The 25,293-nt window shown below is 47.7% G+C and overlaps 1 protein-coding gene across 1 annotated transcript in view; it reads right to left on the reverse strand.

Annotated features, from left to right (window-relative positions):
• The window catches only part of PLXNA2 (plexin A2), a 222,069-nt gene that overhangs the window by 176,045 nt on the left and 20,731 nt on the right, over nucleotides 1-25,293 (reverse strand). The window contains exons 2-3 of the mRNA XM_005540704.5: nucleotides 18,960-20,227; nucleotides 12,464-12,646 (exon numbers count right to left, since the gene is read on the reverse strand). Coding sequence (XP_005540761.3) covers nucleotides 12,464-12,646; nucleotides 18,960-20,192 — 1,416 coding nt within the window. The 5' untranslated portion in view covers nucleotides 20,193-20,227. The remainder of the gene's footprint in view (nucleotides 1-12,463; nucleotides 12,647-18,959; nucleotides 20,228-25,293) is intronic.

The raw sequence follows: 25,293 nt of genomic DNA on the forward strand, positions 1-25,293 counted from the left end.
CCAATATTGGCTCTGGCATATTCTTTCCTAAAGACTTTAAAGAGCAGCAGAGACACCTAATTGCTGCCCACAGCACTGGGTAGGAGAGAACCCTCCCTCCAGCCTCACCTTTGCTTGCTGGTATTTCAGTAAAAGACCCAATACAAATATAGAATGTATAATTTTCACATCATTCTTGGCAAATCCCAGGTGCGCCCCATTAGCAGAGTTCCAAGGATGCCATTTTCTATCAAGAAAAAGACACTCCGCATTGGAGTGCTTAGCTCAGGGCCCTATTAATAGCAATCCTAATTATATGGCTGCAAATTTAATTCATAGCAATGATTAGTGTCAGAATCAAAGGCATCAGGCATCAATATTGATGGAATTGCATAAGCCCCATAAACAGAGAACAAGCATTTGGGCCCAACCCCCCAGCAGTGGTCTGCTGTTAACTATTGCATTAATGTCTCTTCCAATTTTGCCAGATCAAAATGACTCCATTTCTCAGTGTTCTCCTTCTCCCCACTGAAACCTTTGCCTGGCCAGCTCTGAATGGGTATGACTGGCACACAAAAGATCCCAGACAATGTCTTTGAAGAAGAGCCCGGGGGCTCCGAGGGATGCATGGGTGATGGGCCCTGGCCCCACGCTTTACCCAGCAGCTTTTGGCCTTGTCAGCAACACTCCTTTGTCTCTCCTTCAGAAAGCTCATGGCAAACAGTGATGCCTGGAGAAAGGGGAGTCAGCTGGGGACTGTGTGTGGCACAAAAGGCTGCCACCCTGTGCATTGTGACCCAGGCTGAGAGGGGTGGGGAGGTGGAGGAGGAGGCCTGAGGAGAGGGACACAAGCAAGACAGCGTGTGCCAAGGTGACAGCTGCCATGTCCCGAGTTTCCAGGGCACCTTCACTCAAAAGAGTGCAAAGAGGTGGCCCTTCCCCCTCCTCTCATGCGTCTTCTTGCAGCTCTCCATCAGGCAAGTGGTAGGCTATGAGTGGACGAATGGAAGCGTAGAGAAGTTCAATTGAATGCTAAAAAGCTAGTGGTTAAAAGCACAGATCTGGAGTCAGAGAGCCTTGGATTCAAATCCCAGCTCTCCAATTAGTAGCAGTGTGACTCTGCCAAGTTACTTATTTTGTTGAGCCTCAGCTTGTTATATGTAAATGGAAATAAGACTAATGATTTTTACAATTTCCAGGGTTAATGAAGTTTAACTGAAACAAAACAAAACACTTAGCCCAGGGCTTAGCATACAGTAAGTGCTTAATTTATAGTGGATCCCTTATGCCTATCCCCATCCAAAAATGTGGCATTCCTAGAGAGAGGACTAACATGTAAGACTTGAGGGTCCCAATTCAGTGTTCTTCTGATTTGTCAAAACTTCTTAGCTCTGAGGCAAGAAGTTAAGTAGGTCTCCCTGCTGGGCAGGTTCTGGTAAGATTCCCAAGACTTACCATGTGGAGTGAGGGCTCAGGGTTGCCGGTCACCATAGATCAAGGTTGTATGGTCAGGCCTGGTACGCGAAGCTCAGCTGGACTCTTGTTCCAGGGAAAAAATCCCTAGATCAATTTTAAGCTCTGCATAGAAAATGCCTGCATGCTAAAGAGGCCGAGGTCAGTCTGATGTTCTGCGCAGAATGTTCTTCAGGCCGGGCGCAGTGGCTCATGCCTGTAATCCCAGCACTTTGGGAGGCCAAGGTGGGCAGATCATGAGGTCAGGAGATCAAGACCGTCCTGGCCAACATGGTGAAACCCCGTTCTACTAAAAATACAAAAATTAACTGGGCGTGGTAGCGCGTGCCTGTAATCTGAGCTACTTGGGAGGCTGAGTCAGGAGAATCGCTTGAATGAGGCAGTCAGAGGTTATAGTGAACCAAGATCATGCCACGCTCCAGCCTGGCGACAGAGCAAGACTCTGTCTCAAAAAAAAAAAAAAAAAAAAAAGAAAAGAAAAGAAAAGAAAATGTCCTTTAAAATAATATCGAGAAGGGCCCAAAAATTGGAATTCAAAAACCTGGGTTCTGTTCTTGCCTCTGCGGGAAGAACCTGGGTGAGTTTCCGCAGATCACTCCACCTTTCTAGGCCTCAGCTTTCTCATTCATAAAATAGAACAATACACATCTTACTTGTCCAAAGTCAGTGACCAGATCAGTTTCCTGAGGTCCCCTCCGGCTACGAAGTCTATGATACACATTCAAGGGAAGACTCTTGATCTTGCTTGATAGTGTCAATCTTATCCTCTGGGGGCCTTAACCCCAATTCCTCAGCCTCTTCCCCTGAATTGTCAAGCGTGGGAATTCCAGATTTGTTATTAAAGCCTGTTGATGCCATTTCTCCTTCCAGATTAGCTGGGGACACTCAACCTTTGCCATAGAAACCAGGACAGGGATGGCTGATTGGGACAACCCAATGGCACCAGCTCCTGAACCTCTTTCCTGCCTTGGAGCTAGAAACCCTTCTGGAGGCTGAGGCCAGGAGAAGGGTAGAACCACAGGAAGAGACTCAGAAGGCCAGAGCTCCAGATTCATTTTCACCACATTCATCTCCATATATTTCCTGCTTCCCTGGACAGAGGGGCACATGTTAGCAAGAAGGAAAGAGATGTTAAAGTAGCCATAAGCTCTTAGCTTGATCATCTTGGGCTACACAAGTGACTTAGGTATATGCTGGGCCCATCTCCACCCTGAAGTATTTGTCATTCTGGTTCCAACTTCCACATCTTCCCTTGATTTACAAGTCAACCCCAAGTTAGTCCATAATCTCTGAATTTCAGAATCACCATCTGCAACAGAGTAATGAAATATCCCAATCCTTCTTTTCTTTTTTTTGGGACCGGTCTTGCTCTGTGACCTAAGCTGGTTTGCAGTGGCATGATCTCGGCTCCCTACAACCTCCACCTCCCGGGTTCAAGCGATTCTCCTGCCTCAGCTTCCCAAGTAGCTGGGATTACAGGCGCCCACCACCAGGCCTGGCTAATTTGTTTTTGTGTTTTTAGTATAGATGAGGTTTCACCATGCTGGCCAGGCTGGTCTCGAACTCCTGACCTCAGGCAATCTGCCTGCCTTGGCCTCCCAAAGTGCTGGGATTACAGGCGTGAGCCACGGCGCCTGGCCTCCAATCCTTCTTGATCATCTGAAAATTAGATGGGATTAATGAACTAATAGAATCAAAGAGAATTTGGGACTGTGGCAGAAAAACATGGTAATAGTACAGGAGTGGTAGTAGTAATACTAGCAGGAGGAGTCACTCTAGCAGTAACAGAGATGGTAGCAGCAATGACTGCCATTTATTAAGCATCTACTACGTCAAGATCTGTGTTAGATGTTATGTATCCTCCATGTCTGATAGGCATAGCAATCTTGCCAGGCAGGCATGGGTGACCCAGATGAGTAAACTGAGGTCCCCTCAGGTCACACAGTTCATCCAAGGCAGAGCTGTGCAGCACAGGATATTGTGGTTGGTGTGGAGACATGCAAAAGGGGAGAATGGGCCTGTTTTAGTTAATTCTGCGAAACTGCAACTGGGCAACTGACACTTCCTTCAGCCCCACCCTGGGGAGGGGGTCAGTACATATTGTTTGGTGATATGAGACTGTGAAACCTCTCACTGGTGACTAATGCAACTGGATGCCAAAGTCCAGCAGGATTAGATTAGTTCGGCTCAGCTGGTCCCGTTTTCTAAGTATTTTTTCCCATGACTCAGGGCTAGGAGTAGGGGACAGGATTCTCTTCCTCCGTCTGACCTTGCAAACATGTCACTGAAAAGGAGCCTGATCTGACAGCTTCACTACCCCAAGGAGCCAGGGAAGAAGTGGGGTTTGGGGGAAGCCTCAAAGATAGCAGTAATAATAGAAAGCACTTTCATGCCAAGCACTACATTAAGCACTTTTTACACATGATTTTATTTAATCCTTACAACAAATATGCAAAGTGTTTATTACTACCCCACTCCACAGGAAAAAAAAAGTAGAGGTTCACAAGTTAAGCCACAATTGTAGCAATATTTAAGTGCACATATGCCCATGTGCCCAAGCTCTGCACTCTATCCTTTCCATGAATTATTTCTTTGTAATCTATTTTTTCCTTAGCACTTATCACCCACTAAACATACTATATATTATGCTTACTTATGTTAGTTTGTCTGACTTCCCACATTAAGATATAATTTCCATCAGGGCAAGCATTTTTTTTTTTTCTTTTTGAGATGGAGTCTCTCTCTGTCCCCCAGCCTGGAGTGCAGTGACGCAATCTGGGCTCACTGCAACCTCTGCCTCCTAAGTTCAAGCGATTCCCCCACCTCAGCCTCCTGAGTAGCTGAGATTACAGGCACACACCACCATGTCGAGATAATTTTTGTATTTTTAGTAGAGATGGAGTTTCACCATGTTGGCCAGGATGGTCTCGAACTCCTGACCTCAGGTGATGAGATCGCCTCGGCCTCCCAAAGTGCTGGGATTACAGGTGTGAGCCACCATACCTGAGCAGGGCAGGCATTTTTGACAGTTTTGTTTTCTACTGCTTTATACCAAGCTCCTGGCACACAGTACATATTCAATAAATATCAGGTCAATAATGAATTATGTCATTTAATCCTTACTGTAATCTTATGATGCAGGTACCAGACTTGTCCTTATTTTACATTGAGGAAATTAAAGCTCAGAGGTCACACAGCTAGTAGGATGGAGTCAGGACTGGATCTCTCCTAAGCCCCTATACTCTTTGTTATGCAAATTGGTCCCTACTTGAAGGTAGGAGAGTGGACCAGGTGGTCTTTGTAAGTCCCTTCCAACTCAGAGATCTATGTCCATGTTCCAAATCCACAGACAGGCAAGGATTAATGGCATAGAAGAGTCTGTATTTTCCTAAAGACAGGACCTCTGTAAACACCAGCACCTTGGCCTCTTGAAAATTTTGCCTAGCCTATTTAGGTCACCTGGATTCTGCAAGCTTGAATCATTACGCCCATCCCCCCTGTCCCCAAAACACAGTTTTCTGTGTTTCACCTGCTCTGCAATAAAGCCCTGAGCTGCAGGAGCTCACTGTTAAGACTGCAAAACAGCCAGCTGAATACACAGCCTGATGCCTCATACAAGAATCGTCCAAGATTGAAGTATATTAGAAACTACACAAAAAAGTACAAAAAAATAAAGAGTCTTTAGTTTCTCCCCTTTCAGAATGACTCTGGGAGATCAGGACCTCCTTCCCTGGGGTCTGCTGGGGCTCTGGGTAGAGCCGACATCGCCTGTCTACACCTGCCATGGTCAAGCAAGGAGATGTGCTGGCCGGAGTGTGTGTGTCGAGGGGGGTGGGAGTGGGGCATTCTGTAAATATGCCCCTTTCTTGTGCCAACCAAATGCAGCCTTTCCCAGCTTTCAGAAGACCAGTTCTGGGGACCCAAGAGGCCTATAAAACAACAAAACAAACAGCAAGCTTGGCGGCAGGAGCCCGGGCAGGGAGCCAAACTCATTACTAGGGATGTGGTGGTGAGCTCCCTGAACCACCACCCCACCCCTTCCGTGCAGGCTCTGAGGAAGGGGAGAGGGTCTCTACTCCCCACCACCCCAGGGTCCAGCATTGCTGAGACACCTGGGAGAGTTAGGGTATCGGATGGGCGGTCTCAGGTCCCAGGAGAGCCACTAAGTCTCTTAGATGTGGACCTGCAGCTCCGGCTGTTTACTCAATCAAGGGTTCATACAGAGAGACAAGTGAATCATTTCCACTCAGAGGAATGAGTGGCTATTGTTTGGTGGGGCTGGCACAGAGAGAAAGGCATGTTTCTCAGCTTTTCATCCAACTTGGCCTTCCGTCCGCCAAGGCAACTCCACCCCACGAGAGGAGCCAAGTAACAGGTTAGTGTGTTTGGGGAGAAAGTCTAAACGCCAATGTCAATATTGGCATTGGAGGGTGGGGGTGAGCATATAACCTTGGGCAAGACATTTAGTATTGCTGCAGCTCAGTTTCCTACATCTGTAAAATGGGGTAAAAATGCAGTGGCGATCAGTACCCTCAGTTGAAATATTTGAGGAAGATGAAAAGAACCATGGAAACGTATCTTATAAACAGTCAGTGTTATCGAATAACCGAGTACTAACCCCAGGGCTGAGGAGAGTTAATACTTTGGTGCTCCTGATGGATTCTTTCCAACGCCTAAGCTGCTACTGCAAGAAGCTCACAGTTTTCCTGGCTTTGCTTAGTAAATCGTTTGTGTGATTACAAAGAGAAGAATAGAATTGGGACGTCAGGGCTTCCTGTGGGCCAGGGACTGGAGACCTTGGGTTGGTATGTCCCTTAGGGAGAGGCAGAAAGAATTTTCCTTTAAGAATTTCACAGGCATTTCATCGGCCACCATTAGCTAATGGGAAAGAAGGTAGTGCCAGAATAGGCTGGGGCCCTCCCCAGAGCTTGGAAAGTCTCTGGGGATTTGCAAAAACATCCCAGGAGTCATACAGACAGAGACTGGTGGAGGAAGCAGTGGCTCCCTGGGCATTCTTGCCTGCTTCCCTGCTATACACAAGCCTGCATCTGATCCAGGTGAAGCAGATGGCTGTCTGTACTATTCTGGGGCCCTCCAGGCAACAGTGTAAATGCTGTCCCCTTCTTCTAGCCAACATTTCTGAGATTACCACCCCACCCTCTTCCAGATGTTGTTAACCAGAAAACAAACTCCTTTCCTGTTACCCACCAGAAGTTGTCCTGTTTCCTTTACTTCTCATGCCACTGCCATGCCAACCCTCCTCCTCCCGGCACCGACCTACCCAACACATCATACCTTCCTCTTTGCAACCAGCCACATCAACAGGAGTCACTGTTGGTGTCTGATTCTATTTCAATTAGTACAAATAGATGTCTAGCATAGAACAGGCACCCAATACATTTGAGATCACTTTCATGAGCACCTAATGTGTATCTGGCAGTGGGGATGGGGTGATGAACGTGAAAAGGAAGGTCCCTGCCCTCAAGGATCTATGAATCTCAAGGGAGGCAGACACCTTAGCAGCTGCTCCCTTGCCAGATGCTGTGGGGTCTAGGAGGGTGCCATGCACAGTGGTTGAAGGGACAGGGTAAAGGACATGTAACAATGCTTGAGCAGCAAAAGAGGTTTCTGATGGGGATGGAGAAGAGAGCCAGCAGCATCTGCTGTTGTTTAAGGTCCCTGGGACTGAGAGGCTAGAGAGCCCCAGAAAAACACTACCCTCCAGCTTCTGTGAGGAGCCCTGCAGGGATGTGAAACCTGGGCTGAGGTGGCAGTTTAGCAGCTGCAAATGGAAGGAAGAAACCAAAGGAACTTCACCCTGAACCCAAGATAGTCCTTCCTTCCATTGTCCTGGCATCTTTCACTTGCTCAGCTTGACATCCTCCCTCTTTTGCCCCATGACATGAGCTTGATTTGCCACCTGTCTCTGCCCTGAAACCTGGAAAATCATGTAAAATGAGTTTCCAGTTCCTGTTGCCACTCTTCCTCCATCTGCTTTGGTGTTCGCACTCAGTCTGTATCATCTGGACTCTCACTGCCTATTCTTAACCAGGAGGGATGCTGTCATGAGGAACTGGACCCGGGCCCCAGGATAACCTGCTTTTCCCTCCCCTACATCTGGCCCCAGGACTGCCTGTCCTCATCATCCTGGCCAGGCTTTGCCATGTCTGTGCCGAGCCCCTCCCACCTGACCCTGAGGGGCTTTCTGCTACTCTGAGGGCAGGCTCAAAACCAGCCTCATTCCAAAGTCCACACCCAGGGGTCCTTGGTCTTCCTTTTTCTGCTCCTCTTCTCTGCCTCAGCCCATACTCCTTCATCACATGCTTTGCTGACAGAGCCAGAGAAATAGTGGCAGCATCATTGAAAAGACCGTGAGATCTGATGCAGGGGTCCCCTTGGCAGCACCCCTGGTTGGTGACCATCCAGTCTCTGCTTGCATATTTCCACTGACTAGGACCTCATTCCCTCCTGAGTCAGCTCTTTCCATCCTGGGACAGTCTGGCCGTAAAAAACATTTTCCTTATATGAAGGGGAAAGTTGCTGTGCTGTAACGCCTACCCAATGGCCCTATTCTTTCCTCTGGGGTCACACTGAATAAGCCTAATTCATCTTCCATAGCTTAATGGATAAGCCGGCAGATTGTAAAACCAGATAATCACAGTTCTAGTCCTAGCTCTGCCATTTTATTTACTGTGTGGCTTTATTATTATTTTTTAATCTTTCTTGGCCTCCATTTCCTCATCTTTAAAATGGAGGTGATAGCACCTACCTCATAGAGTAAAAGAGTAAATGAGTTAACAGATATAAAGCTCTTCAATAGCATGTGACATATAATAAGTGCTCAGTAAATTATGTTATCTAAAGACAGCTGTTCTATGTTCTGTTTATTCACTCTTTTCCCCTTCACATAGCATGATTCCCACATCCGTTCAGCTCTTATTTATCTGGCACTTGAGTTTGCTTAACACCCTCTTGTGATGTTATCTTCAAGGTAAAGTGGAGTCACTATGTCTCATGACACAGAAGCTGTTCTTCTATTATCATGATGAAGACTAACTTTGTTAAAGCAATATATCACACAGTTGGCTCATGTCAACCTCACGGTTCACTAAAATCCCAAGATCCTTTTCGCTTGATCTCCTGAGGGCTTAAAGTCTCACAGGGGCTCTCTCTCCCCTCTTATCTGTCCAAGTCTTCCAAACTCCTCTGCATGTTGGACCTTCATTGCATGTGCTTTGTACCTTCTCAGTGTGGCACCCAAGGTCTAGCATGCCCTTCTCTCCCTCAACTCATCACTTCATCTGTCTCATCTAGTCTATAAGCAGACCCTGGTAATCTTCCTTTTCAGTAAAGCCTTGCAGACTGATCACACTACAGTTGCTGTTTTGTTTGAATTATTCCACCCTTATGGTGAACCTTTGCATGTCTTCTTATCACCTGTGATGCACTGACCCTTAGCTTATGCAAACATTGCACATATAGTTTTTTTAGGGGGAGAGGGGGGACAGAGTCTTGCCCTGTCACCCAGGCTAGAGTACAGTGGCACGGTCTAGGCTCACTGCAACCTCCACCTCCCAGGTTCAAGCAATTCTCCTGCCTCAGCCTCCTGAGTAGCTGGGATTACAGGTGTGTGCCACCACGCCCAGCTAATTTTCAGAGTTTTAGTAGAGACAGGATTTCACCACATTGGTCAGTCTGGTCTCAAACTCCTGTTTTTTTGTTGTTGTTGTTTTGTTTTGTTTTGTTTTTGAGATGGAGTCTCACTCTGTTGCCCAGGCTGGAGTGCAGTAGCATGATCTTGGCTCACTGTAACCTCCATCTCCTGGGTTCAAGTGATTCTCCCCTCTCAGCCTCCCGAGGGGGTGTGACTACAGGCAGGTGCCACCATGCCCAGCTAATTTTTGTATTTTTAGTAGAGACGAGGTTTCACCATGTTGGCCAGGCTGGTCTCGAGCTCCTGACCACAGCTGATCCACCTGCCTTGGCCTCCCAAAGTGCTGGGATTACAGGCATGAGCCACCGTACCCATCCTCACATACAGGTTTTGGGGACTTAACCTTATTCTGTCTGTTCCTTCCACTTGTTTGTAGCTCAGAAGGCAGTGGTCTTGTCTAGGGTGCTCTCTATGCATCTTGCAGGCAGCAGTGTATAAGCAGCTATGTGACACAGCACATAAGAGTGCCCTGTGGTCCTATCGCTTCTAGCAAGTCTCTGCTTCCTCTAAACTTCCATATACAGGGACATCCTGTTTCTACAGGCCACAGTAGATGAGGGCTGGACAGCCTGACAGACGCCGGGAGAAGTGAGTAGTTCTGACGCACCCGGCTTCCCTTCCCTTTCCAAACTCTTAGCTATTTTTTTCTTTATTTTCCTTCCTGTGTTGAAAGAGCTATGGGGCCTGGACCATAGTAGGGTTTCCTGGGGACATTCCATAAATTCTTCATGGGTTATTTCTCTGGAGAGGGGTGGGAACAAGTAAGCTGGTAGATGGGAGGCCAGCAGGGGCCTGGATATGAATGTCAAGTACCTCAAAGCAGCGTGGGTGGGAGAGAAGGGTGAGCTGCACAGAGGAGGAAGGAGGGGTGTCATGAGCTCATAGAAACTGCCAAAGAAAGGCCAAGCAAAGAGTGAGAAGAAGCAGCCAACTCACAGGTCAGAACAAGCTGTGGGTAACCACGCCCCCAGCTTTGCCCTTGAACCTGCTGACTTGTCTCCACAGCAACTTGTCCGTCAGGGTTTCAATAAGGCCAGGAGAACTTGGCCAACTCAGGTGTGTGACTTGGAAAGATGCCAAGCAGCCCCTCGTGTGTGCCGTGCGCGATGCATGGAGATATGGGAAAGGCAACTCAAGGTCCCTTTGTGTCTGGTTGGATCCCTTTTCCTTTATTCACTTCTCATCCATCCATTCATTATACACTGATTCCTTAATTCACATCTAGATCTGAAGAGAGTGAACGCACTAGCCCCTAGCTGACCTCTGTAGCAAGCCTGGACCTGAAGATCGTTCTCAGTCTCCCTCCCTGGGCTCTAGAGCTGCTTCTTTAAGTAAAAATGGTGCCAAATTGGGTGTCAAGGCAAGAAGCAACTTGTCTTAGATCTCTATGCTTGGGCAAGTCAATTTTCTTCTCTGGACCTCAGTTTCCCTGTCAAATAATGAGAGTATTGGGCCAGGCACTCTCTAAGGTTCCTTAAAGAATGGTTCTATTTTTCAAAGCCGTTTTGAAGCCTATCCCATGAGTGAACACTTGGTGAGGTGATTAAAGGGGAAGAAGGGAACAGTCCAAAAAGCATGACCCCTGTCTTTCATGGAACTTTGAAGAGAATCAAGGAGACAGAATGACACACATGACCTGGAGCAGTGACTGAAGGTGGGGGAAAGGTGCTCACACCAGCCTGTGTGGCTTCTGCTGGCCCTTAGAGAGCCTGTGTGCCATTTAGGAAAAGGTGGTCCCTATGGGCAGATGACTTAGTAAGAGAAGGCCCACTGGGCAGATGTTTATACCACAGGGTACATCATGTGACAGGGAGAGCTCAGGCTGGATTTCAACTCCCACTAGGCTCCTTAACACAATCCCCCTAGGCCAGGCACAATTTGTCCAACTGGATGTGGTGACCCTGGCTGAGCAGGGAAGTAACTAGCCTCAGGGTTCCAAGCCAAACTGCTTCCTGGTAGAAGCCACTTTTAAATCTTAGCAGAATTTCACAGAGCAACTCCTTCCCTTCCCACTTTGAAAAAGCAAACACAAGGACCACATTCTTTCTCTCTTCCATGTGCCGAAAAGCCAACCTAGGGTCTCTAGTCCCAGGCAGAGTGGAGGGCACAAAAGAGGAACATGTAGGAACCTCTACAGCAAGTGAGGAAATGGTTAAATGTCTTTGGTATCATGGGAACCAGAAGAAGCCTGGAGGGTTTAGCACTGCTAGGTGAACCCAGACCAGTTCTTCTCACCTCCCCTGGCAGTAATTCAGAACAAGCAGAACATGGAAATTCTTCCTTGGGCTCACTCCAGGTTACCCTCCTTCCACATTTCCAAACAGCATCCCTCCCAAGGCTCTAAATGGATTATAAGGAAAGAGCTCCAGGGTGATGTCAACATCAAAGGGTGAGAGGCAGTGAGGTCTTGCATGTTTCTTGATCCACAGGTGCTGGGACCAGGGAAAGGTGGCAGGAGGGTAAGCATGGGAAAAGGGGATTAGCTGAGACCGGAAAGAATGTGGCTGCTCTAATCCCATATAATGAACCAGATTGTGCACCCTCTCTGCACCCTAGGCACTAGACAAGCAGGCACAAGCTGTTGGCTTCAGCTTGCTGCACAAGAGGCCTCCCATGCTGCCAGCCCCAGACAGCCTGTGCCCTCCAGCTGGCAGAAGTGCCCAAGGAGGCACAAGGTAAAATGTCTACTTCCACCTGGCAGCTCACATCTGGGTGGGGAGCTGGGAAGGGAAGAGACTGTGATTGCAGGAAAAGGAAAGACTGGAGAATGGCGTTTTCTTCAGGCATCATATACCATCAGAGAGCAGCACCCACCGTTTGCCCCAGGTCTTAGAATTGGGACCAGTAATCTGCTTCAACCAACTTCTCTGAATTCAACAAAGACCAGTATAATCAACTTGACAGGTCCTAGGGAGGGGTTTGTGATGTTGGAGATTTATAATGTACGTAACCAAAAACTTAGTTTTGCTTGATTTGGGAATGAAGAGCAATTTTTTTTTTTTTTTTTTTTTTTTTTTTGCTTTTGCAGATGTATGTACCTTCTTAAAGTTTTTTCTTAAAGTTTGGGAAATATTGAAACATGCTTGCATTCCTTACATACCCAATGACTGATGGCTGGAGGAAGTAGTTAGAAGCTAAGTCACAAAATTAACCCCTTCTTACCTCCCCATTTCACCTTCGTTCCCCAAGAAAATAAAGTTGCCTGTAGTTAAATCTCCACCAATAGCTACCTTCCAAGAGGGACTTTCTACGGAGGAGCTGAATGGCATTGGGGCATCTCAGCTCCTAGACTCTTACCTTTTTCAGCTTGCCACTCTTAGTCCCCACAAAAACCACGCTGTAGCCGTTGTAAACGTAGGAGGCCACAGAGGTCATGCGGTCCCGGCTGGTGGTGTACAGGGTCAGGCCCTCCACTGGAGTTGAGCCTCCCAGTGGCTGATTGATGTCCAGTCCACAGAAGTTATCGTCGATGGGGACAGGCTGGAGGAAAGGGGAAGGAATTGGGGTGAGTAACAGTGGAGGCCTGGTGGAGTCTCTACACAACCCATATCCCCAACTTCTAGTCTTAGGATGCCAGGCCTCAGAGAGGCAGACGTGGGAGTTCAGGGGCCCTAACACATGCTGCAGACAAAATCTTCTCACCAGCTTACCCACAAATTCCATGTTGGTTCTCATGAAGCCAGACGAAAGAACAGGCAGCAACCTTCCACTCACCTGGAGTCACCTGCATCTACCTTTCTGCCAGGAGAACCAGGATCAATTTGTCAAGCTAAGTGCCTGAACTCACTTTCTATTTATTTTAATGTCCCTCAGGACCATGGCATTCTGTGGGGATCTTTCTATTTCAGACAAGAGTTCCTTCAGTGGATAATCAGTCTAAAGGCAACATTACAGGACTTCTACCAGCCCAGAGAGGGTTTCTTGTTTGTTTCTTGGGCTGTAGGGTCTCCCTTTGGGCATAAGAAATTTTAGGCCATTCAACTATCCAGTTGTTTAATATTTACCAGCACCTCACTGGAGCCAACCATGGGAATTCTAGCTCCCTACTATCTTTTCATACTGGAAAGAGATCAGAAGTGTCATAACAATATTGGACAGTACCTTACACTTTGGAAAAGTTAATCTACATATGCCTCAGTTTCTTCCTTTGGAATAATACCTGCCCACCTTTCTGATAGAACCGTGAAGGAACAAATGAAATAATGCATGCAAAAGATTTGTGTTAAGTTGTCCAGCTATTTCCACTATTGTGCATTATAGATCTTCAACAATGTTTGGGTAAATATAATTAAGAGAGAATTCTGGAGGTGGTGTCCTTTGTATTTCCAGCCTTTAAGGAGAGTGGTGGTGTGGCTCCATAATATGTCTGTCAGGAGTGACCGGAGCACATTTGAAAGATCACCTTGAGCAAGTGAAAAAAAAAAAACTGTGGCCAGGCACGGTGGCTCACGCCTGTAATCCCAGCACTTTAGGAGGCTGAGGCAGGTAGATCATGAGGTCAGGAGTTTGAGACCAGTCTGGCCAACATAGTGAAACCCTGTCTCTACCAAAAATACAAAAAATTAGCCGGGCGTGGTGGTGTGTGCCTATAATCCCAGCTATTCGGGAGGGTGAGGCAGGAGAATTTCGTGAAACCCGGGAGGCGGAGGTTGCAGTGAGCTGAGATCGTGCCACTGCACTCCAACCTGGGCAACAGACTCCGTCTCAAAAAAAAAAAAAAAAAAAAAAAAGAATTGCTGGAAAGAAAGTAGGAAGATCTTGATCCTATTCCCTGTTCTGCCACTAACGGGTTGTGAAAACTTGGACCAGTAGGGTCCTCCTGTAGGGCTGTTGAAGGTAACGTTAAATTGACGATTTCTAAGATCTCAAGATCTTAGGTCTCTCATCTAAAAAAGAATGAAAGACAAAGACTGTAATGCTTCCTGAGGCAGGGGCTGCTGAGGGGTTTGCATTCTGTACACAGTGCTCAGCACGGGGCTGGGCCAGCATGGATGCTCTGACATGCCCCAGTTAATGGCACAATGTGGAATCCTGTGGCAAAGGCTGCAGGCTCTGGGCCAGAAAGAGCCCCACGTCCTGTGGCAGCTGTTCCTTCTGGGTCTGCGAAGGCATCCCAGAGGAGGAAGGAAATGGCTGTCGTAGGAATCATAGAAAGCAGCAGAGCAGCCTGCCCCCCTGCTCCCTTCAGCCTCCTCTCACCCTCACCAGGGAAGAGCAGGCTGACACATCATCACTCGTTGACAGCCTCATTTCTTTGGAATAATTGGTTTATAAGTTATGGCATGTGATTTTTTTTTTTTTTTTTTAAACCAAGGACTTCCCTTCCTTTCTCTTCTCAGTCCCAAAGGGAGCAGAGGCTCATTTTTTGTGGTTCCGTAGTGTTTTGTAGAGAGCTGCTGCTCCTGCTACTGGTAGGAATGATGGTTCTGCACTCGTGTGTGTATATTCTTCAGGAAAGAAAACAAATTTTTAGGTTAAGATGACTTTTGAACGTGGGATAATATGGAGCCTCACAGAGCAGAAGGAATGAGTTTCTCTGGAAGGCAGTGAAGCTGTGGTGTGCTGAAGCCAGCTCACAGGGGATAACTGTGCATTAAGTGACATCCCATGATGCTTGAAATCAGCCAGGATAGGTGTATTTATACCATGGCAATTGGCAGGGGCTACAAACCAGAGCTTTCCTTTCCCTCCCCTGCCTGCATAGAGCCAGTTATTTAATATTTACCAGCACATCACTGGAGCCAACCATGGGAATTCTAGCTCCCTAGAAAGGCTGGTCAGGGTTATCAGCTACACATTTTACATTTTGTACTTCTCTTCCTCATCTCATCCCTACACTCCAGGCAGCTACTGCTCTGGCTAAGAAGAAAGTGATCTAGATTTTAGTCCTTTCTCTACTGAAACCAGCTGTGTGACCTTCATATGTCATGTACCCTGTCTCAGCCTCAGTTTTCTCATCTGTAAAGTAAAAGTATTGGACCAGGTAATTGTCAAGCTTCCTTTGAGCTCTAGAAGTCCTTAATTTCATGGCTTCCATTTCTTTCCCACTTTCTGCAGGGCTGGTAAGGCCACAGAGTCTGGGCACAGGCATAGCCCAAGTCAGCTTTTGAGAAATGACACAGAAGCAAAAACCTAGTAATTCTGGATTTTGCTACCATCTTATTGATTCTAGAATCTCCAGAACTATTAAAAAAAAAAAAGATTTATTCTCAGCCTAAGCCATTAGGATTGGCTAGAATTTCTTTTCTCTTCAAGTTCTTTTTCAATATATTGTCAGATATTTCCAAACACCTGATGTGCCTTTACTTTTGCTCCAATGGTTGAGAGCTTGGTGTATGGCTTTCCTTGGAAACAGAAGGGCTACATAGAAAGAGCCTGGACTAAGAAGTAATATGGACCAACTAAATTCAAATCCCCACTTTATCACTTATAGCTGTGGAGATCTGAGCAACTTGCTTAGTCTTTGTGAGCCTTTGTTTTTTTTATCTGTAAAATGGGGGTGATAACTCTTGCTTTATGGGGTCATTGTGAGGAACAAGTGAGATAACACTTAAATTGCCAAGCTTAACCTTTAGGACATAGCTGCTATTCAATGAGTGATAGCCCCCTTCTTTCTCCCTTTTCTGGGATCAGAGCTCAAATTTTTGATCTGAGATTTCCATGTTATTCCAGAGTCATGTTAAAATCAAGCTCTGGGACCACAGCTTCTTTCATTTATCCTTATTCCCCTCTAAGGCCACCAAAATATTTCTGGGTCCCCGGGTCTTGGTCCTTTGGACTGTCGGGATCTTTAAGGGGCCATTCCTCTTGCAGCCCCTGCACCAGAAGGGTGTGGTGCTGAAGGGGTGGAGGCAAGGGGCTCTCCACTCTAAGGTCCCAGCCCCATTCACTGTCACCTCTCTCCCAGTGCCTTTCCTGTCCTTTTGTAACTAGCCCAGGCTTGTCTCTCTGCGCTGGAGCAGAGAAGAGTGTCATCTTCCTCTTTCCTCTTGCTCAGAAGCAGGCAGGAATCAGCAGTTTCCTCCTGACAAGGCCCCCACTGGGTTATGGGAACTAGGCTGGACTCTGCAAGCGTTTAACCCTTACAGAGGGTTACATTTCCTCTCCACTTCTCCCTATTAGTTAAGGCCAGTGGCCATATAATTTTGGTGTAAAAACAAACAAACAAAAAAAAAACTAGACACTATCTAGTCCAGCTTCCTCATTTTACAACACTAAGATAACTCAGAAAATATCTGGCTCTTTACTACTGTGATTAATATTAATAATCATAGCTGCCCATTTATTGAATGCTTATTATGTTCCAGGTATTGTGCTAAGCACTTTACATAAATTTTCCATTTGATCCTCATACTAACCATCAAAAGAAGATAATATTATCTCTATTTTAAAGACGAAAAACTTACAACTCAGATCAGGTACATAACTTGCCAAAGTCACACAAGTAGTAAGTGGTAGGACTGATTTTTAATCCCCATCTGTTTTACTTCAAAGCCTTAACCATGACTCTTCTACCACACCAAGCAAATGATGACAGGAATAGAAGTGTAGCCTTGGAATGATGTTTTCTTGCTTCAAGTACTAGTGTTTGGTCCCAATGGCAGGCACCTTCAATTTAGAGTACTCAGTAGCCATATGGGCCCCTTGGTCTCATATATTTTTTTCTAGGCTGCAGATCCAGAGCCCTCAGCACTGTGTATAAGAAACCTACTTTTGTACTTCTCACACTCCCTGTTAACTCCCTGTGTAATGATAAACCTAACATTTCCAGGCATGGTGCAAATCTCTCCATGTATTATCTCATCTGATCATCCCATAAGCTAGGCATTATCATTCCCATCTCACAGATGAGAATATAGAGATGATAAGGTGCTTCTGAAGAAGGGAGGAAGAAACGCAGATGGAATTTGAAGTCTGGCTTTTGTCTCAGAAGCTCAAACTCTTAGCCGCTACATTATGTTGCCAGCTGTCTCTCTCTCTCTCTCTCTCTCTCTCTCTCTCTGTATCTCTCTCTGTGTGTGTCTCTCTCTCCTACTAGATTATAAGATCTGTGAGAGTAGTGACCATGTCTTTCTTTTTTTTTTTTTTTTCTGAGACAGGGTCTTACTCTGTCACCCAGGTTGGAGTATAGTAGCACGATCTAGGCTCACTGCAACCTCCACCTCCCATGCTCAGGCTTCCAGAGTAGCTGGGACTACAGGTGCACATCACCACACCGGGCTAATTTTTGGATTTTTTGTAGAGATGGAGTTTTTTCATGTTTCCTAGGCTGGTATCAAACTCCTGAGCTCAAGCAATCTGCCCGCCTTAGCCTCCCAAAGTGCTGGGATTACAGGTGTGAGCCACCGCGCCCAGCCAATCATGTCTTTTTATGTTTGCATCCCCAGTGCCTAGTACAGTGCCAGGCATTCAGAAGATCTTCAATACTATTTGTAAATGAATGGAGGGATGGGTAGATGGATGATGGTGGATGAATAAAGAGAGGGATGAATGGATAGATGGAGGGCTAGATAGACAAATGGATGATGGATAGATAAAGATAGAGGCATAGATTAAGGGAGAAAAAAAGAAGGATGAGTGGATAAAGAGATAGATGGATGAAGGGATGCAGGAAAGAATGAAGGGAAGGATCAGGGGCAGATGAATGGAGGGATGGGTAAATGGCTGAATGGATGGATGGAGGGATGGATGGAAGGATGGATAGATGGATAGAGAGATGCATGGGGGAGAGAGCTAAGGAGGAGGGAGGGATAGATGGATAGGAGAATAAAAGGAGGGAAGGAAAGGGGATGGATGGAGGAGGGATGGGTGGATAAATGAATGGATGGTTGGATGGCTGGATAAATGATGGAAGGAAGAGTGGATCGTGAATACTTTGATGACAGCACCATGAGCCTCTGACAGGGCAGTGCTTGCCATTGATTTTCTTGTCTCCGCTTTCCTCAGATCTGGATTCTCAGCTTTTCATCCCCTCCTCTTTTGCCTTTGTCCACACTCTTGATTCTTCTCCAGTTTTCCATCAATTGGTCAAGCCAGACTCCTTTCCCTCTCCTCTGACTTAGATTTCCAATCTCCACTTGACTCCCTCACTAGGAACCACAATGGACTATGGCTCTGTGTGTACATGACCTGGCCCCCATTACTTCTGATGGACCCCATCACCTGCTGCTCTTTCTCTCACATACTCTGATCTGGCTGCAGTGGCCTCCTTACTGTTCCTCAGACACTCCAGGCATGCCCTGAATTCTTTGCACATTCTCCTCACCCTTTCTCTCTCTGTGGAATGCTTTCTCTGGACACCTGCATGACTCCCTTTCTTCTCATCCTCAGTCTTTGCTTAGACACCACTTTCTCAGTGAGTCAGTCCTGTCAGCTACTGCCTCTTCCCCTTCCCTGTTTATTTTTCTCTACAGCCATTATCCCCATTTGGCAAACTAACATATATTATGTGTTCATTTGTCTCACCCAGCTGGCACGTTATCTCCCTGAGGGCAGTGAGCTTTGTAGGGCTGTATGGTTCATAGCCGAAGCCTGCAGCATTTACAGTAGCAGCTGGTGTGATGTAGGCACTCAATACATGTATTTGAAATGATAACAAATCAACACACATATCCCAAGTATCTGGTGTACGTAAGACCCTGCGTTATTGGTTACCACCTGATAACCTGAGTCTGAAAACCTCTTTCATTTCAGGCCCGTGGTGGTGTGGGAGCAGGTGTGCCCCAGGGCATGGACAGGAAGGTTGGAACCTGTGTCACAGAGCAGGAGCAGAGCGAGGTGCGTGCCTCCTTACCGCCTTGGTGCACTGGACGTCCTTCCCCAGCAGCCAGTTGAGCTCCAGGTTGCCCTCGCCCTGGTAGCAGGACTGCAGGCGCTCCTTGATCTGCAAGTTGATGGCCCGGATGGGGAAGGCACACAGGGCAGAGTCATCGGGCGGGTGGTGATACTGCTTCTGCCCTTTGGAGAAGATGGCGAAGAGTACATCGTCCTGGCTGGTGATATTGAAGGCCTGGGCCAGCGAGTCCCCAGGCTTGGCCAGGTAAGCAGCCTGCAGGAGGCGGTATTCCACCCCGGCCCGGGTGCAGCCGAAGGGCAGGGACACATATGAATGGAACTTGGGGTCATCCTTGCAGAGCCGCACGATGCGTGAGGTGTAGAAGAGGTCTCCAGCGGAGTTGATGGCCACACCCTCGGGGGTCTCGGGCTGGACAGTGAGAAAGTAGACAAAGCCCCCACTAGCAAAGCCATAGATGTAGAAGATGTCAAAGTGGGAGACCAGAGCCAGGGTGTCTGAAGGGATCTTGATGAGAGAGGAGACAAAATCGCTGTGTAGCTCATAGTCGAGCATGGCTGAGGACTCAGGGTCTCGGGGCAGCTTCCGGCTGGACAGGGTCGGGAAGTAATCCTGCTTCCCATCAACGGCCGTGCCGATGAAGAGCTTGCCGTCCTCACCCTCGGAGCGCACAATCACCCCATACATGGTGCCCGTCTTGTTGACGCTGGACAGGTAGTGCTCCTTCTTGTGGGACGGCTCCACCAGGATGAAGAGGTCATCCAGCCGCAGCAGCTTGCAGACCCCCTGGTAGAGGCTCCCACAGGCCAGCAGACGGTTCTCAGAGTAGTCAATGATGAGCAGCTTGTTGACATTGTTGGTGAGGGTGAGCACTTCGCTGCAGGGCTGCACGATGAGGGGCGGGTAACAAGACTTGTTGTCCTCTTCTGGCCCTGTCTTATGAGCCACCTGGATGGTCAGGTTGCCCGTCAGCTTGTAGACCCGGTTGATGGCCCCCACATAGACGGCCCCCGTCCCTCGGTGGACGGTCAAGTGGTTGAAGGTCCAGTCACGATTCTCAGAGTGGAAGGTGCTGAACTGAGGCATGCCAGCTGCTGTGGGGGCCAGCAGCACCCAGACCACTGAGAGCAGGACCACAGAGCGACTGTCCACCTCCGGGGCCCGGGACCAGGGCCGCCTCTGTTCCATGCTGAGAGGGACGGCGGTGAGGAGACGGCTCCTGTGTGTGCTCATCTGCTCCACCTTCCCTGGTTGGCCCTCACATGATTCTGCAAAACACAAGGCAGAGTGGTCAGACCAAAAATAAGTTCCAGGAGGAGCGAAGTGGCTGGCCTGACCCAGGGTCCCCATCCTGGTTTAGCTCTGTGAGTCTCTTTCTTCTGAATTTTGGTTTTTCTATTCTTAACATACTTTCTCCCTCTTAGGGATGTTCAGGGAATCCTGTTATCTATTTTGGTCCCTAGCCTTTACGCTATAGAATACTTGCTTTTTAAAAAAATTTTATTTTACAAAGCATCTCTATTTCTGGCCTCTGAAGCCATCGTTTTCATCTCTCAGAGAGGTTAAAAGGCTGTTGAAGTTCACCCAGACAGTCAATCCGATGTCAGGACTAAAGCCAGTCTTCCCCACTCAACCGGCACGTCTTATCCCAGTCCAGTGGAAATCGCTCCTGTTTTTTGAAAGCTTGTTAGGCAGGCCCTCCCCCAGGCTCTCCAGGTCAACTGCTCCCAGAGTCTGATATTGCACACAAAATTCCTTCCTATTTTAGACTTTGATCACCTCACTCCACTGCATCTCTTTACTTTCTCATGCTCTGTTGTCCACAGAGAGGCGAGGAGCTGGTCACCCTGAGTGAGAGTGCCCCTCTCTGACCTCAGCCCTTTCTTCTCTAGCAAGAAGAACCCGGATCACTAGCTGTTAGAACTTGTCAGGAAAGGGAAATATGTTGTAGCCAACAAGACTGGGATTCCCACATGTGCCATTCCGGAGCCTGAAAAGCCCTTGGGTGATAGGCAGATCTCCTGAGATCCCCCCATCCTTCTCAAGGTAGACACCCCGCTGCTGCCAGGCAGCCAGGTCCTCGGGAAATTGCTTCAACCTCTGCCTCTCTGCAGGCAGAGCACATGGGGAGCCAGGACACATAGAGAACCAGTCTCCTTGCTAGGGAGTACTGGCTAGCTGAGTTCAGCTTCAGCCACCTGGGGTAGGGGTACCAGGTTTGGGAGAATGTGACGAGCAGCAAAGGGTGAAGTGAGGTTCAGTCTCATTTCAGGCACTGCTGGGGCTTCCTGACTGTTTCAGCATCCATGAAATCACCCGTGGGCCGTAGTGGGCCATGCTCAAAGCCCAGTCTCTAGCCCTGACTCCTTTACATTTCCCTCTGCCTCCTGACTCCTAGGCTTTAAGGCTCCTCCACTTCCAGAGCCTTGGTGCTTACTCTTCCCTGTTCCAAGGAAGCTGCCCAGAGAGGCAAGGTGGGGCTCCTGAAGACAGCCTGTAGCCAGGGGCAGGCTGCGCCAGGGGCAGGAAGTCAGAGAGGACAGCCTGGAGGTCAGTGAGCAGGACCTGGAGGTCAGAGAGCAGGGCCTGTTCCATCACTATCACGGTACTGTCCTGACTTATGGAGAGGGACAGTGGGAAGTGACTGTGGCACCAGGAGGAGAAGGCAGCAAGCTGTCGCGCAGAGAAAGCTTTTCTCATCTGGACAGATCATCCAGCAACCTTCTCAGGCAAGTCCAGACAGAACTCTGGGCACATAAGGAGGCAGGGATGGGAACACCCGAAGGATAGAGAATTTGCTCCAAGGCAGCTTAGGAGAGGCCTTTCTCCCTCAACTCCCCATTCTGGCTGGATGGGGTTATAATTAGAACAGGCACCACTTAGAGAATCCCCTAGAGTTTCTTTAGGAATGACCCTTACTCTCGTTCAGTTCTGCATCCTCGGCCTGGCAGCCACCATGGTGCCACAGTAGGTCCCACGTGACTCCCTCCTCCAACCTGACTCCCCTGGAGTGTTCGGGGTGACTCATGAGGCCCTGGGCTTCCTTGGAAAGGGGAAAGCAACAGAAGCATGCGATTCAGGCTGACCTCAGTTACTCTGACACAGCCCTTCCGGCCCCAGGCGCACACCGGCAAAGCCTCCCAACAGACAGAGCTTTCAGTTTGGAAACCAGAGGTTATTTTTAGCTATGTCCTGAGGCCGGTAGCAGGACGTGAATTCCTGAAGAGGAGCTGTGGAAAGGAAATAACAGAATCCTTAAATTCTCCAGCTGGACGGGGAATTGCAAGAGGCTATTCTCTGCACACCCTTGTCTCTGGGAAGAAAAGCTCTTTGGGTTCCAGGTGGAGAGCGGTTCCTCCTCGAGGAGTCGCGAGGGAGGGAAGGGGGTCCTGGTAGCAGAGAGAACATGGAAGGACATGGTATACAGTTAAGATTAGCCACCTCACCTCCCTGCTTGGTACCCTCCCAAGACACAGTTTGAATAGTGAGTGGCTTATGTTGTTGTTAGACAGAATTCGGCAACAAATTTGGGATTCGGGGCAAGTTAAGTCTCATGTCCCTTTCTGGTAGAATGGGAATAACTACAGTATGTACCTTTCAAGTTGTCATGACAGTAAATGAGACAATATAGAGACCAACCTCTTAGCATGGTTGCAGGCAGACAGTGAGCACTTAACTTGTGTTAGTTTTTATTATTATTATTATTACTATTGAGACGGAGTCTTGCTCTATCGCCCAGGCTGGAGTGCAGTGGCGTGATCTCGGCTCATTGAGGCCTCCGCCTCCCTGGTTCAAGAGATTCTCCTGCCTCAGCCTCCAGAGTAGATGGGACTACAGGCATGCGCTACCATGCCTGGCTAATTTTGTGTGTGTGTGTGTGTGTGTGTGTGTGTGTGTGTTTAGTAGAGACAGGGTTTCACCATGTTGGTCACACTGCTCTCAATCTCCTGACCTCATGATCCACCCACCTCGGCCTCCCAAAGTGCTCAGATTACAGGTGTGAGCCCCCGCACCTGGCCTGTTATTATCTTTGAAGACTCCACAGGAGATGGCACTTCAGAAATCCCGCCATAGCTCTTGACTTCTCTTTTTGCTTATATTCTTCCTGTCCCATTCACAATGAGATGAACATTGTGGGTGGGCCTTTGATCTCTAGGCCTCCCCGACCCAGTGACAGAGCTGGGAAGTCTGGAAGTATGTGGCAAGTGGAAAGAAATAGATCCAAGGTGATCTTCTCATCATACTACTGCACAAGTCCCAATGTAGCCTCTCTGCAGACTGCAGGAAGGCTGGTGGAAACACAGGATCCTGAGAGTTAGACTGAGAATGAAAAAACTTTCCTGATGTCTATAAGGCATGAGGTCACAGGGCAGGAAGAAAGGTGGGAGTCTCAGGAACCCTGGGTTCACATTCTGCCTGTGTGACTCATGAATTATAGTGTCACTCACTTTAGACCAGTCTCGCATTTCCATGAGCCTATTTTTTGATCTTAAAACAAAAGGTACTTGAATGAGTCAACCTATAAGATTTCTTTTTTCAGATAAAATGCTACCTTGAAGCTTGGTTCCTTCAGTTCCCAGAGTCTGTGATTCCAATAGCAACTGAGGTTTTTCACTCCAACCTGGAGATGTTGATTAGGCCAGGAGCTTTTTTAATTTTTAATTTTTTATTTTTCAGGCCAGGAGTTCTAAACAGACCACTCCAGCTGGGCTATTTTCCTCTCACCCTCAATCAGCATCTGCTTCAGGATAAGCCGCTCCTGGTAACCAGTCAAGTGAATTCATCTCACAGGGCTCAGGGACCGCCCACCTGGGAACAGCTGTCATTGGACACTGGAGTCAAGAGGAGGCACAGTCTCCTGCAGTGAAAGGAGGTTTGCACCCCACCTTGGGAGTGTGGCCTTCATAAAGACAGCTGACTTCAAGGGCACGTTGAGAGCCTTCATCTTTCTATGCCAAATTGATGTGACTAAGTAGCTGTTCCAAGCAGAGCCCAGTGGGCAAAGATCAGGCTTCCTATCCACATTCTGAGTAAGGAGGGAGGGAGCCCACCTTTGTGCCTCTGGTGAGAGGCAGTGTGATATAATAGTTAAATGCATGAGCTCTGAACTTAGGTGCCTGGATACAAATGGAGCCTATAGCTGTGTATACTTGGTCAAGGTACTTAGCCATTCTATGATGTTATCTAACTATCCATATAAAATAGGGTTAGTACTAGTAGCTACCTCATAGTATTATTACAATGAAATCAGTTAATACATATCAAGCACTTAGAACAGTTCCTGGCCATCTTAAGTGTTCAAGATACATTAGCCTTTGTTATTAGCAATTTATTTGTCATTATTTCCAGCTCCTCACCTCCATCCATCCCATCTTAGAATGAATTTCCCATCCTCAGTTTGGTAGACACTGGTAAACAAACATGCCTATGACTTTGCATACCCAGTAGCATTTCCTCCTATCCCCAATTTTCTGCTAGTGTCAACCTCAGGAGTTTTCTCTTAATAATGATGCTTTCTTCTTTCTGTCACATCCCTCTCTGTCTAGTGCATGAAGTCACTTGTCACATGCATTCTCAAGAGCCAAAAGTTGCCTAGTCTCTGTTCTACCAGTTTCCCTCTCTCCTACTCCAAGTCTCAAGCCAGGGAATGCTGCTCTGGGACTCTTGCCCAAACAACAGAGTCTCCCAGGACATGTAACTCGGAGTGTTCCTGATGCCAAGGAGAGGCCACGCTTGCCTCTTTGGGAAGCAAGTGCCACTGAATATTTTATGTGGAGGGCCTGATGACACCATCTCCCCGATCAGGATTCAGGAGGCAGGTGTTAGTGACAGCTAGTGAAGGCATCTGATACCTTCCTGATCAGCTGCTGCAGGCGTCAGTGGCAAAGCAGGGAAGAAATGACAACCAGGCGTTTCCAGTTCAGCTCAGCGGAGGATTCTCTCCTCCCTGCTACCCTCTCCTGTTGCTCCTTTCAGGAGATTTGGGTGCACATGCCTCTATGTTTCCACTTGGCTTCCCCTTATAGCAAAAGGAGCTGGTGGAAAGAGAATTTAGATTCGAAATACGATTTTGCTAAATTGAATCAAAGTTCATGTTAGTAGGTCTCATACCTGTGGGCCCATCTGTAGCTCCACCATTGCCACTAACTTCATTCCTAACAACCCTGTCATCAACATCATCATCACCTCCAGCACCATCCTGGAGCTGATAGTTTTCATAACAATAACAGCAAAGGGTGCCTACTATTACTGCTGCACCTACTAGGGGGCTCACGCACCCTGAGGAGCCAGATGGTGGTAGGGAAAAGATGAGCATGAAAATGAGGGCTGTGAA

This window comes from Macaca fascicularis, chromosome 1 (assembly GCF_037993035.2).
Source record: "Macaca fascicularis isolate 582-1 chromosome 1, T2T-MFA8v1.1".
NCBI lineage: Eukaryota > Metazoa > Chordata > Mammalia > Primates > Cercopithecidae > Macaca > Macaca fascicularis.